The sequence below is a fragment of the Neovison vison genome, chromosome 2 (assembly GCF_020171115.1).
Source record: "Neovison vison isolate M4711 chromosome 2, ASM_NN_V1, whole genome shotgun sequence".
NCBI classification, from domain to species: Eukaryota; Metazoa; Chordata; class Mammalia; order Carnivora; family Mustelidae; genus Neogale; species Neogale vison.
Genome location: NC_058092.1, coordinates 97,203,435 through 97,217,972, shown reverse-complemented (window position 1 = coordinate 97,217,972; position 14,538 = coordinate 97,203,435). Strand labels below are relative to the sequence as shown.

The 14,538-nt window shown below is 39.9% G+C and overlaps 1 protein-coding gene across 1 annotated transcript in view; it reads left to right on the top strand.

The window, feature by feature from the left end:
• LOC122900338 (monocarboxylate transporter 1-like) overlaps positions 1–14,172 on the top strand; it is a 38,144-nt gene extending 23,972 nt beyond the window's left edge. The window contains exons 2-5 of the mRNA XM_044238934.1: positions 35–295; positions 1,374–1,517; positions 11,340–12,206; positions 13,479–14,172. Of these exons, the coding sequence (XP_044094869.1) occupies positions 79–295; positions 1,374–1,517; positions 11,340–12,206; positions 13,479–13,687 (1,437 nt within the window). The 5' untranslated portion in view covers positions 35–78 and the 3' untranslated portion in view covers positions 13,688–14,172. The remainder of the gene's footprint in view (positions 1–34; positions 296–1,373; positions 1,518–11,339; positions 12,207–13,478) is intronic.
• The last annotated feature ends 366 nt before the right edge of the window (positions 14,173–14,538 follow it).

Sequence of the window (14,538 nt, the reverse complement as noted above, 5' to 3'; positions counted from 1 at the left end):
TTATTATGTACTATTTTAATTTCATATCCTTTAGCTATTTGGATTTGAACTACATTTCGGAATTCTTCGTTACTTCCAATGTCACCATCAAATGAAGGTCCAGTTAGACCCACCCCCCCAGATGGAGGCTGGGGTTGGGCAGTGATCGTTGGAGCATTTGTATCCATCGGCTTCTCTTACGCATTTGGCAAATCTATTTCTGTCTTTTACAAAGAAATTGAAGAAATATTTAATGCCAGCACCAGTGAAGTGTCATGGATCTCTTCTATTATGTTTGCTGTCATGTATGCTGGCGGTAAGTACCCAGAAGGCCTGCTCTTTTAATTTTCAATAGACCAACAAAAGCTCCATAGTGAATGGTTTTTGTTCTTGATGACTTTACGTGTAGGATATTTAACATGTTAGTTTTTGAAGCTATGTGGCTGGAGTCATATTTTTCATTCCCCTTAATGATAAAGGCGCTGTTTAAGTCAGTTATATTGCAAAACAAATATCATTATAAAGGAGAACTTTCTTTAAAAATGGTTTTGTGTTGGTTGCTGGTATATGGAAAGTCAGTTGATACTTGTGCTTTAATTATATATCCCTGATAACCTCTATTACTTCTAATAGTTTATTGGTAGATTTTTTTTTTCAAAAATTTAAGATAGACAAACTTATCCTTAGCCAATACTGATAGTTTGGTTTCTTCCTTTCTCACACCCTTCTTGCCCCCTGTCTTACCGCACTGCCTCGGACCTTCCGTATAATGCTGAAGAAAAGTGGTGATGGTAGGCATTCTTGTTTTGTAGTTCTGTTTTGGTTTTGTCATTTTCTATGAGAAACAAAGCCCATTTCAGCTAATTTGAAAATGTACGCTAAAATCCAAAGTTTGATCGGATTTGCTCATACATTGCTTCATGTTCACGTGCATTTGCTCCAGGTGACCACCCAAAAAATTAAAAACAGAGCAAACTTGCTACATATATGTTGATAATATCCTAAATATGTAGGCTACATGGATTCAGGATACATCTACATGAAGAATCCTGTCAACACTTGCAATCAGGGTATCTGCAGCCTCATCTGCCTTGAAGGAAATCGGTTCAGGTCTTTCATCCTTCAGTTAAAATCCATCCAGTAGGTTCTAGGTACACAGAAGACATATGTTGTACTTTGTACAATCAATGCTATATTTTTCCCATTACACAAACCCGTGGCTCTGAAATAAAATAGCAAGCAATATTTCTTACCGCTGTCTTCTGTTTTACGTTTGTTTTAAGGGTGGGATGTTTATGCCTTGGCATCCTTTCTTGTCAATAATGCCTTGTGCAGGTGTGGATGTGAGAGGTGGGCTTCTCCTCTCTGCTACTAAATTTCTGGTTCTCTCCTAGGTCCGATCAGCAGTATCCTGGTGAATAGGTATGGCAGTCGCCCAGTCATGATTGTTGGTGGCTGCTTGTCGGGTTGTGGCTTGATTGCGGCTTCGTTCTCCAGCACTGTACAGGAACTTTACTTGTATGTTGGATTCATTGGAGGTGAGTTGCTACTGATGTATTTTCAAGCATTAATTTTTATGTGGACTCTTTGTAGCATTCGCCTGCTAATTCTTTTGAAAAATGAAAATTCTCTGCTAGAAAAATTATTGGGTCACTATTTTTAAAGAGCTATATGTATGTTAATTTCATAGTATCAGAGAAACATGTCTTTATTTTTTTAAAAAGGTTTTATTTATTTATTTGAGAGAGAGAATAGGGGAAGGGAGCTGAGGGAGAAGCAGACTCCCTGCTGAGCAAGGAGCCCCAATAGAGGGTTCAATCTCAGGACCCCCGGATCATGACCTGAGCCAAAGGCAGAGGTTTAACCAACTGAGCCATCTAGGTGCCCTCAGAGAAACATGTCTTTAAAGAAAGTTCTGGAACTTTGGGGTGGTTATCTTTTATTAAATTATTTTTATTAACATATAATATATTGTTTCAGAGGTACAGGTCTGAGTCATCAGGCTCACACACTTCATAGCACATACCCTCCCCAGTGTCCATAACCCATCCACCCTATCACTCCCCGCCACAGCCCCCAGCAACCCTCAGTTGGTTTGTGAGATTAAGAGTCTCTTATGGTTTGTCTCCCTCCCAATCCCATCTGATTTCATTTTTTCCTTCCTTATGGGCTGGTTATTTTTCATTGAAAGAGAAAATTTTTTTCTTTGTTCCTTTTTAAAATTTTATTTATTTATTTTATTATAAAAAAGATTTTATTTTTTATTTTATTTTATTTATTATTTTATTATTTATTTAACACAGCAAGAGAGAGCACAGAAGGGGAGCAGGCAGAGGGAGAGCGAGAAGCAGGCTCACCCCGTGCAGGGAGCCTGATGAGGGCTTGATGCGGGGCTTGATCCCAGGACCCTGGGATCATGACCTGAGCCAAAGGCAGATGCTTAAGGACTGAGCCACCCAGGTGCCCCTATTTATTTATGTATTTTATCTTAAGAAATATAGTGACCAATTCTGGAACACTGAAAAGAACTAAAATAAAATAAAGTAAAATTTAAAAAAACAAAACAAAACATAGTGACCATAAGTGAAGTGTGTGTGGCAAGTCATTGAAATGGTAGTCATCAGCTATTCCCACTCATTATCCTTCTATCCAAAAAGAAATCGTGGGGCGCCTGGGTACCTCAGTCATTAGGTGTCTGCCTTCAGCTCAGGTCATGATCCCAGGGTCCTGGGATGGAGCCCCCAGTTGGGAAGCCTGTTCTCCCTCTACCACTCCCCCTGCTTATGTTCACTCTCTCACTGTGTCTCTCTCCGTTAAAAAAATAAAAGCTAGAGGAGGAGTCAAGATGGTGGAGAAGAAGCAGGCTGAGACTACTTCAGGTATCAGGAGATCAGCTAGATAGCTTATCAAATCATTGCAAACACCTACAAATCCAACAGGAGATCAAAGAGAAGAAGAACAGCAATTCTAGAAACAGAAAATTGACCACTTTCTGAAAGGTAGGACCGGTGAAGAAGTGAATCCAAAGCGATGGGAAGATAGACCACAGGGGGCGGGGCCGGCTCCCGGCAAGCGGTAGAGCAACGGAGCACAAAATCAGGACTTTTAAAAGTCTGCTCCACTGAGGGAAATCGCTCCAGAGGCTAAACCGGGGTGAAGCCCATACGGGGTCAGCGTGGCCCCAGGTCAGGTCACAGAAGGATCAGGGGTGTCTGAGTGTTGCAGAGCTCACAGTTATTAGAGTAGGGAAGCCGGTTACAGAGACAGAGCCAAGGAGTGAGCTCTCAGCTCGGGGTTACCTTGAACCGGTCGCAGGCTGGGTGAGCTCAGAGCGCAGCCAGAGGCCAGGGAGATGGGAGTGATTGGGTACTTTGCTCTGAGGGTGCACTGAGGAGTGGGGCCCCGAGCTCTCGGCTCCTCTGGGCCAGAGACTGGGAGGCCACCATTTTCATTCCTGTCCTCTGGAACTCCACAGAAAGCATTCAGGGAACAAAAGCTCCCGAAAGCAAACCCGAACGGATTACTCAGCCCGGCCTCTGGTACGGGCAGTGCAATTCCGCCTCGGGCAAAGACACTTGAGAATCACGACAACAAGCCCTTCCCCCAGAAGATCAACAAGAAATCCAGCCAAGACCAAGTTTACTTACCAAGGAGAGCAGCAAAATTCCAGAGGAGGAGAAGGCAAAGCACGGAACTCATGGCTTTCTCCCCATGATTCTTTAGTCTTGAGGTCAATTTAATTTTTTTTAATTTTATTTTTTTTTCTTCTGCTAAATTTCTTTTAACTTTTACCCTTTTCTTTTTTAACGTTTTTTAACTAGTTTATCTAATATATATATTTTTTTCTTTTTTACACTTTTTCTTTGTTTTTTTATTTTTATTTTTTTTTTCTTTCTGAATTTCTTTTTATCCCCTTTCCTCCCCCCACGATTTGGGGTCTCTTCTGATTTGGTTAAAGCGCATTTTCCTGGGGTCTTTGCCACCCTTTTAGTATTTTATTTGCTCCTTCATATACTCTTATCTGGACAAAACAAATGACAAGGTGGAAAAACTCACCACAAAAAAAAGAACAAGAGGCAGTACTGAAGCCTAGGCACCTAATCAATACAGACATTGTAGTATGTCAGATCTAGAGTTCAGAATGATGATTCTCAAGGTTCTAGCCATGCTTGAAAAAGGCATGGAGGATATTAGAGAAACCCTTTCTGGAGAAAAAAAGAACTAAAATCTAACCAAGTTGAAATAAAAAAAGCTATTAATGAGGTGCAATAAAAAAATGGAGGCTCTTACTGCTAGGATAAATGAGGCAGAAGAAAGAATTAGTGATATAGAAGACCAAATGACAGAGAATAAAGAAGCTGAGCAAAAGAGGGACAAACAGCTACTGGACCATGAGGGGAGAATTTGAGAGATAAGTGACACCATAAGATGAAACAACATCAGAATAATTGGGATTCCAGAAGAAGAAGAAAGAGAGAGGGGAGCAGAAGCTATATTGGAGAGAATTATTGGAGAGAATTTCCCTAATATGGCAAAGGGAACAAGCATCAAAATCCAGGAGGTGCAGAGAACCTCCCTCAAAATCAACAAGAGTAGGTCCACACCCCGTCACCTAATAGTAAAATTTACAAGTCTTAGCAACAAAGAGAAAATCCTGAAAGCAGCCCGGGAAAAGAAGTCTGTAACATACAATGGTAAAAATATTAGATTAGCAGCAGACTTATCCACAGAGACCTAGCAGGCCAGAAAGAATTGGCATGATATATTCAGAGCACTAAATGAGAGAAACATGCAGACAAGAATACTATATCCAGCTAGGCTATCATTGAAAATAGAAGGAGAGATAAAAAGCTTCCAGGACAAACAAAAACTGAAAGAATTTTCAAACACCAAACCAGCTCTATAGGAAGTATTGAAAGGGGTCCTCTAAGCAAAGAGAGAGCCTAAAAGTAGTAGACCAGAAAAGAACAGAGACAATACACAGTAACAGTCACCTTACAGGCAATACAATGGCACTAAATTAATATCTCTCAATAGTTACCCTGAATGTTAATGGGCTAAATGCCCCAGTCAAAAGACACAGGGTATCAGAATGGATAAAAAAACAAAACCCTCAATATGTTGCCTACAAGAAACTCATTTTAGACCCAAAGACACCGCCAGATTTAAAGTGAGGGGGTGGAAAACAATTTACCATGCTAATGGACATCAGAAGAAAGCTGGAGTGGCAATCCTTATATCAATCAATTAGATTTTAAGCTGAAGTCTATAGTAAGAGATGAGGAAGGACACTATATCATACTCAAATGTCCAACAAGAAGATCTAACAATTTTAAATATCTATGCCCCTAACGTGGGAGCAGCCAACTATATAAACCAATTAATAACAAAATCAAAGAAACACATCAACAATAATACAATAATAGTAGGGGACTTTGACACTCCCCTCACTGAAATGGATAGATCATTCAAACAAAATAACAACAAGGAAATAAAGACCTTAAATGACATACTGGACCAGATGGACATCACAGATATATTCAGAACATTCCATCCCAAAGCAACAGAATACACATTCTTCTCTAGTGCACATGGAACATTCTCCAGAATAGATCACATCATGGGTCATAAATCAGGTCTCAACCAGTATCAAAAGATTGGGATCATTCCCTGCATATTTTCAGACCACAATGCTCTGAAGCTAGAACTCAATCACAAGAGGAAATTTGGAAAGAACCCAAATACATGGAGACTAAACAGCATCCTTCTAAAGAATGAATGGGTCAACCAGGAAATTAAAGAAGAATTGAAAAAATTCATGGAAACATGATAATGAAAACACAACGGTTCAAAATCTGTGGGACACAGCAAAGGCAGTCCTGAGAGGAAAATATATAGCGGTACAAGCCTTTCTCAAGAAACAAGAAAGTTCTCAAATACACAACCTAACCCTACACCTAAAGGAGTTGGAGAAAGAACAAGAAAGAAACCCTAAGCCCAGCAGGAGAAGGGAAATCATAAAGATCAGAGCAGAAATCAATGAAATAGAAACCAAATGAACAATAGAACAAATCAATAAAACTAGGAGGTGGTTCTTTGAAAGAATTAATAAGATTGATAAACCCCTGGCCAGACTTACCAAAAAGAAAAGAAAGGACCCAAATAAATAAAATCATAAATGAAAGAGGAGAAATCACAACCAACACCAAAGAAATACAAACAATTATAAGAACATACTATGAGCACCTCTACACCAACAAATTTGACAATCTGGAAGAAATGGATGCATTCCTAGAGACATATAAACTACCAGAACTGAACCAGGAAGAAATAGAAAACCTGACCAGACCCATAACCAGTAAGGAGATTGAAACAGTCATCAAAAATCTCCAAACAAACAAAAGCCCAGGGCCAGATGGCTTCCCAGGGGAATTCTACCAAACATTTAAAGAAGAACTAATTCCTATTCTTTTAAAACTGTTCCAAAAAATAGAAATGGAAGGAAAACTTCCAAATTCATTTTATGAGGCCAGCGTCACCTTGATCCCAAAACCAGACAAGGATTCCATCAAAAAAGAGAATTACAGACCAATATCCTTGATGAACACAGATGCCAAAATTCTCACCAAAATACTAGCCAATAGGATTCAACAGTACATTAAAAGGATCATTCACCATGACCAAGTGGGATTTATTCCAAGGCTGCAAGGTTGGTTCAACATCTGCAAATCAATCAATGTGATACAACACATTAATAAAAGAAAGAACAAGTCCCTTATGATATCTCAATGTGCCGAAAAAGCATTTGACAAAGTACAGCACCCCTTCCTGATCAAAACTCTTCAAAGTGTAGGGATAGAGGGCACATACCTCAATATCATCAAAGCCATCTATGAAAAACCCACCGCAAATATCATTCTCAATGGAGAAAAACTGAAAGCTTTTCACTAAGGTCAGGAACATAGCAGGGATGTCCATTATCACCACTGCTATTCAACATAGTACTAGAAGTCCTAGCCTCAGCAATCAGACAACAAAAAGAAATTAAAGGCATCCAAATCAGCAAAGAAGTAGTCAAACTATCACTCTTTGCAGATGATATGATACTATATGTGGAAAACCCAAAAGACTCCATTCCAAAACTGCTAGAACTTGTACAGGAATTTAGTAAAGTGTCAGGATATAAAATCAATGCACAGAAATCAGTTGCAATTCTCTACACCAACAACAAGACAGAAGAAAGAGACATTGAGGAGTCAATCCCATTTACAATTGCACCCAAAACTATAAGATACCTAAGAATAAACCTAACCAAAGAGGCTAAGATTCTATATTCAGAAAACTACAAAGTACTCATGAAAGAAATTGAAGAAGACACAAAGAAATGGAAAAATGTTCCATGCTCCTGGATTGGAAGAAAAAATATTGTGAAAATGTCTATGCTACCTAAAGAAATCTACACATTTAATGCAATCCCTACCAAAATCCCACCCATTTTTTTTCAAAGAAATGGAACAAATAATCCTAAAATTTATATGGAACCAGAAAAGACCTCAAATAGCCAAAGGAATATTGAAAAAGAAAGCCAAAGTTGGTGGCATCACAATTCCGGACTTCAAGCTCTATTACAAAGCTGTCATCATCAAGACAGCATGGTACTGGCCCAAAAACAGACACATAGATCAATGGAATGGAATAGAGAGCCCAGAAATAGATCCTCAACTCTATGGTCAACTAATCTTTGACAAAGCGGGAAAGAATGTTTGATGGAAAAAAGAGAGCCTCTTCAATAAATGGTGTTGGGAAAATTGGACAGCCACATGCAGAAAAATGAAACTGGACCATTTCCTTACACCTCACACAAAAATAGACTCAAAATGGATGAAGGACCTCAATGTGAGAAAGGAATCCATCAAAATCCTTGAGGAGAACAGAGGCAGCAACCTCTTCGACCTCACCTGCAGCAACATCTTCCTAGGAACACCGCCAAAGGCAAGGGAAGCAAGGGCAAAAATGAACTATTGGGATTTCATCAAGATCAAAAGCTTTTGCACAGCAAAGGAAACAGTTAACAAAACCAAAAGACAGCTGACAGAATGGGAGAAGTTATTTGCAAACGACATATCAGATAAAGGGCTAGTGTCCAAAGTCTGTAAAGAACTTAGCAAACTCAACACCCAAAGAACAAATAATCCAATCAAAAAATGGGCAGAAGACATGAACAGACATTTCTGCAAAGAAGACATTCAGATGGCCAACAGACACATGAAAAAGTGCTCCACATCACTCAGCATCAGGGAATTACAAATCAAAACCACAATGAGATATCACCTCATGGCTAAAATTGCCAAGTCAGGAAATGACAGATGCTGGTGAGGATGCGGAGAAAGGGGAACACTCCTACTGTTGGTGGGAGCTGGTGCATCTGCTCTGGAAAACAGCATGGAGGTTCCTCAAAAAGTTGAAAATAGAACTCCCCTATGACCCAGTAATTGCACTACTGGGTATTTACCCTAAAGATACAAATGTAGTGATCTGAAGAGGCACGTGCACCCGAATGTTTATAGCAGCCATGTCCACAATAGCCAAACTATGGAAAGAACCTAGATGTCCATCAACAGATGAATGGATAAAGAAGATGTGGTATATATACACAATGGAATACTATGCAGCCATCAAAAGAAATGAAATCTTGCCATTTGTGACGATGTGGATGAAACTAGAGGGTATCATGCTTAGTGAAATAAGTCAATTGGAGAAAGACAACTACCATATGATCTCCCTGATATGAGGAAGTGGAGATGCAACATGGGGGGTTAAGGGTGTAGGAGAAGAATAAATGAAACAAGATGGGATCAGGAGGGAGACAAACCATAAGTGACTCTTAATCTCACAAGGGTTGATTGGGGGAGGGGTGTCAGGAAAGGGGGGTGGGGTTATGGACATTGGGGAGGGTATGTGCTATGGTGAGTGCTGTGAAGTGTGTAAACCTGGCAATTCACAGACCTGTACCTCTGGGGATAAAAATACATTATATGTTTATAAAAAATAAAAAGAAATTAAAAAAAATAAAAATAAAAACTAAATCTTTAAAAAGAAAAAAGAAAAAAATGTTTCAAATTAGAGTAAGAGAGGGTGTCAGATACAAAGCAAGAATCTTTTGGTAGAGAAGCCATATACATTTTTAAGGGATTAAGGACACACATAAGAAAATCTCTTCTCCCCCTTTAATAACACTGGGAAATGAAACAGTTGAGGATAGAGAATATAGATCATCTATTGCCCTACAATTCAGAGAAAACCATTAATATATTGATGCTCATATATTTTTTATGCATACACATATGCTTTTTTAGTGTAATGTTTGTAACCAGTTTTTTTGTTGTTTTTGTTTTTGTTTTACTTACTAATACATTCTGTATATAGTCTCCTGTCTCAATGAACATAGTATAGCAGCTACTACTTTTCCATTGGATGGATGTGCCATAGTTTATTTCACCATTCTGTAATTGAAAGATTTTTAGGTTGTTTGTATTTTTCACTATTAATAAACCCTATTTTTATGATAGTGCTTCTCTGTATATCTTTGCAAACATGATAATTTCCTTAGGACAAATTTTAGAAATGGAATTACTAGGGGAAAAAGTTTTTGGTATGATTGGCCAAACATTCTTTTAGAAAGGCTTTAATAATGTACAGTTCACCTGCAAGATCTGAGGTGATGTTAGTAATAGGTATTTTCTTTTTGGATCTGTACTTTTACTACATTAATTAAAATTTTAAACATTTAAATATTGTAATTCATCTAGAGTATTTGAATAACATAAGGAAGGAACAAAACTTTCTTTGTTCCCTCTTGGTTATTCAGCCTATGGTTACTAACTCACTCAACAAATACTTGTCCCTACCGTATGTCAGGGACTGTTCCAAGCTCCATGGGGATTGAGTCAACATGATAGATAAGATTCCTGCTCTGTAGTGGAGGGAAGCAGACAATAAACAGTCCAACAAATAAATGGCTAAGTAAGAAAAATATCAGCTTGTGATAAGTACTTTGCAAAAACTTGAAACAGAATTTTGATGGAGAAGGATTGAATGGTCCCTAAAGGGAAGTCCTCTCAGGCTTGGTGACCTTGATTTGAGATCTGAATGATAAGTAGGAGTCAAGTTTGTAAAAATCTAGAGAAACAACTGTGCTGAGCATGTATGAGAATATGCTGAGATGTGGGTAGGAAGGTAGGTAAAGGCCAAATCATGGTGCTTCCTAACGCAGAGTAAAAAGCTATGGATGGCAGTCTTTAGAGAGACTGAATAGGTTGCATTCTACCTGCAAACACTCCCTTCTGCCTACAAAGGGAGCAAGAATGGGAGACCACTTAGGAGGTTATGGGATAGTTGTCTCAGCTCCATTGATCGCAAAATCTACTCTTTCCCTATTAAGTTAAACGTATATTTTGGTCCTATTTCTGGACTTTTTCCCAATTTTATTGATCAGTTTTCCCATTTTTGATGAAGGTACAGTGTTCTCATCACTGTAGCTATAGCTACAGAAAACAGCTGTAGCTGTTACTGTTGGTCTCACCAATTATTTACACTTTTTGATTATTTCTAATGTATTTGTTCCATAAGTGGTATTTTTTTTAAGATTTACCTATTTATTTTAAAGAGAGTGTGAGAGAGTAGGGGGAGGGGCAAAGGAAGAGGGAGAGAATCCCAAGCAGACGCCCCACTGAGTGCAGAGCTGGACATGGGCCTCAATCTAATGACCCTGAGATCATGACTTGAGCCAAAATCAAGAGTTGGAAGCTTAACTGACGGAGCCACCGAGGTGTCACATCTCTGGGTGGTTTTGCAGTCATTGTACCTCATCTGAAAAATTGAATGCATTGACATTTTCATAGAAATTACACTAAATTAATGGATTACTAAGGTAGTGTGAGCATCTTCACAACGTTATGTTTACTGTCCTGAAAATATTTTCTCTCTCCGACCCCCTTTCTTCTTTTCCTGCCTCTGCCCCTCCTCTCTGTCTTGCTCTCTGAGTTTACAAGATTTATCTTCTCTCCTTTATGTTTCCAATTCCATAATCTTCAGGAAACCTAAAATTATGAAATTAAACAAAGGAGCCTACACTTCTTATTCTTATTATTGCTAAAGCAAAAGGAATTATTTTAATGTTATAGTTTAAATCTAGTAATTACTGCATAAAGAAACTTTATGTCTGTATTAGATAACAGCCCACTTAATGATCTACCAGTTATAATGATAATTTTGACCTCTTGCCAGTTTGTCTAGTTGATTAATAACAAATATGTTTCTGACATTTACTATGGTATGTAATTCTTCCTCCATCCTCCCAGGTCTTGGGCTTGCCTTCAACTTGAATCCCGCTCTGACCATGATTGGCAAGTATTTCTACAAGAGGCGACCGTTGGCAAATGGACTGGCCATGGCTGGCAGCCCTGTGTTCCTCTCCACCCTGGCCCCCCTCAGTCAGGCTTTCTTTGGTATCTTTGGCTGGAGAGGGAGCTTCCTAATTCTCGGGGGCCTCCTTCTAAACTGCTGTGTGGCTGGAGCCCTGATGCGACCAATAGGGTCCCCAGCAACAAGTGTGGGGAAAGACAGGTCCAAAGAATCCCATCAGGAACCTGGAAAATCTGATGTAGAAAAGGGGGCAGGTGATGCAAATACAGACTTTAATGGTGGAAACCCCAAAGAGGAGAAACAATCAGTTTTTCAAACAGTGAACAAAGTTATGGACTTATCCCTGTTTACCCACAGAGGCTTTCTATTGTACCTTTCTGGGAATGTGATCATGGCTTTTGGGATGGCTACTCCTTTAGTTTTTCTTAATAGTTATGCCAAGAGTCAACATTACTCTAGTGAGAAGTCTGCCTTCCTTCTTTCCATTCTGGCTTTTGTTGACATGGTAGCTAGACCTTCTATGGGACTTGTAGCCAACACCAAGTGGATAAGACCTCGAGTTCAGTATTTTTTTGCAGCTTCTATTGTTGCAAACGGAGTGTGTCATCTGCTAGTGCCTTTATCCTCCAGCTACATTGGGTTTTGTGTCTATGTGGGCTTCCTCGGATTTGCATTTGGGTGGTTTAGTTCGGTGTTGTTTGAAACCCTGATGGACCTCGTCGGACCCCAGAGGTTCTCCAGCGCCGTGGGATTGGTGACCATTGTGGAATGCTGTCCTGTCCTCCTGGGGCCACCACTTTTAGGTATAGTATGCCCTACTCCCTCTTTGGTTCTATTAACATGAAGCAGGCATAGGAAATGGAAGGGTGCTAGAAAGCCAGGATTAGTAAGCTGCCTGGTGGCAGAAGGTACTTCCGTTTCCTCTAGCCTCAGTGCTGGCGCAGTGCTTGGCACAGCAGAACTGCTCCGATTCTTACAGAAGTGAATTACACTCAACCATCCACCTGAAAGGGGAGTCAAAAACAATTGCAAATTTAAACATTTATTAAAATAACCTTTTCTGCTCATAAAACTAACATGCTTATTATAGAAAAATATGTAACATATACTTCACCTTATAATACCTTGGTAATTCCATTTTAATTGTGGAATTTATCTTAGTCATAATATTTTAAAAAATAACAATATTGACCAGGTGAGGGTTCACAATGTACCCGGGACTGTCTTAATCATTTCATACACTCCAGTCCCTACTTTATTATTGAAGAAACAGAGGCTTCTAAATGTGAAATAACTTGCCCAAGATCGCACAACTCTAAATGACCATGGAACTTGATGGACGATTCTCTAAGAACACCAAAGTGTTTACAATTTAAGATTATTATTAATGAAAAATGCAAGAATCATTTAGACTTCCTCTGGATATGACTCATGCTTTTGAGACTATGCATTCTCAATAAGGAAGGAGTCATAAAAGAAGATCCACTACTGACTTTTCTGAACTCCCCACCCTCATTCCTCCCTATATCCAACGAGAGTCCAAGTTCTATAAGTAAATTCCTATGTCTCTTTGTAATCAGCCCACTTTTCCATCACACCACACTATTCACAGCTCCTGTCTCCCATCTGGGCTGCTGCTTCCCATAGCCTCCTGGCTGGTCTACCCATATCCACTCTATCCCACCTTCAATCTGTTTTCTACTCTGCAGACAAAATTTATGTGTACAAATGCAAACCTGATAGTTGATTAGATCTTTCCAGTTGCTTCCCAATGTTCTCAGCCTGGAGATCAGATTCCCTCCCGTGGCCTACAAGGCGTCCCCCAGCCTGGCCACCAATCTCTGCAGCCTCATTTCCTGTCACTCACCTTTTGTTCTCTCTGTTCCGGCAACCCCGCCCTTCCTCCTTCCCCTCTCACGTCGCAGCTTCCTCCCACCTGCCTTTGCACTTGCTGTTCCCTGGCCCCAGCCTTCTCCCATCCTCTCCTCCTGGATAACTCCCATCTCCCTCTAGGTCTCTGCTTCATTTACACTTGAAGAGAAAGTTCACCATAACTTTGTTTTGGATATCTTCAGGTCATCTGAATGACATCTACGGAGACTACAAATACACCTACTGGGCATGTGGTGTGATCCTTATTGTGGCAGGCGTCTATCTCTTCATTGGCATGGGCATCAATTACCGACTTGTGGCGAAAGAGCAGAAAGCAGAGGAGCAGCAGAAAAAGGAAAGCAAAGAGGAGAAGCCAAAAGAAGTTATTCAAGCAAAAGAATCCACAGAATAGAGAAGTCCATTAGGCCCCAAAGAGGAGAAACATCCCATGTGAATCATGGATAATGAGAGGAACTTTGGACCAAAAAATACTTGAAAAATACTACTGAATCATGTTCTATTAGGGCTGCTCAACATGGCCGGGGGATATTTGTGTGGCTGTCCTCCAGATGATGGAGCACAAAGCTAGCTGAGGACAAGCACAGGTGACACCCTGCAACCTCCCTGACTCCCACTGGTGGGTGCTACACATGGGACATTCCTCCAGAAAGCTCCCAACTGTCTCAATGTTAATGGCTGACTAGAGGGAAAAACAACCTGAAATCGACTATGTCAGGGCCTCCAGTATCTTGTAAGTCCTCCCTAGCATAGGAAAGTTCTTTTGAAAACCTCCCTTTCCCTTACCTCCCCCAGCTCCCAAGTATGTAATCAACCACCCTGCACAACCCCAGGGCAGGGTCCTGTCCCTGTGCTTTAATAAACCACCAGTTTGCACGGGAGAGTCTCAAGATTTCTTTCTTGGTCATCGACTCCGGACCTCATCCCAACAAACCTCACCTATATTCAAAGACTACATCAATACCAAAGTCCACTGATAGCATTTTTATTTCATGCCTTTCCAGCAGTCATAATGCATATGTCACATCCTTTGGGGTCAGAGGATTTACAAAAGATAACAGATGGAAATCGCTTCTATCCAAAGTCATGTTTATTAAGGTATACTTTACATATAGGATAAGTCTCTTTTACTGATTTTTTTAAAGAATTTTTTTTAAGGTTTTCTTTATTCATTTAACAGAGAGGGAGAGTACAAGCAGGGAGAGCAGCAGGCAGAGTGGGAGGGAGAAGTAACTCCCTGCTGAG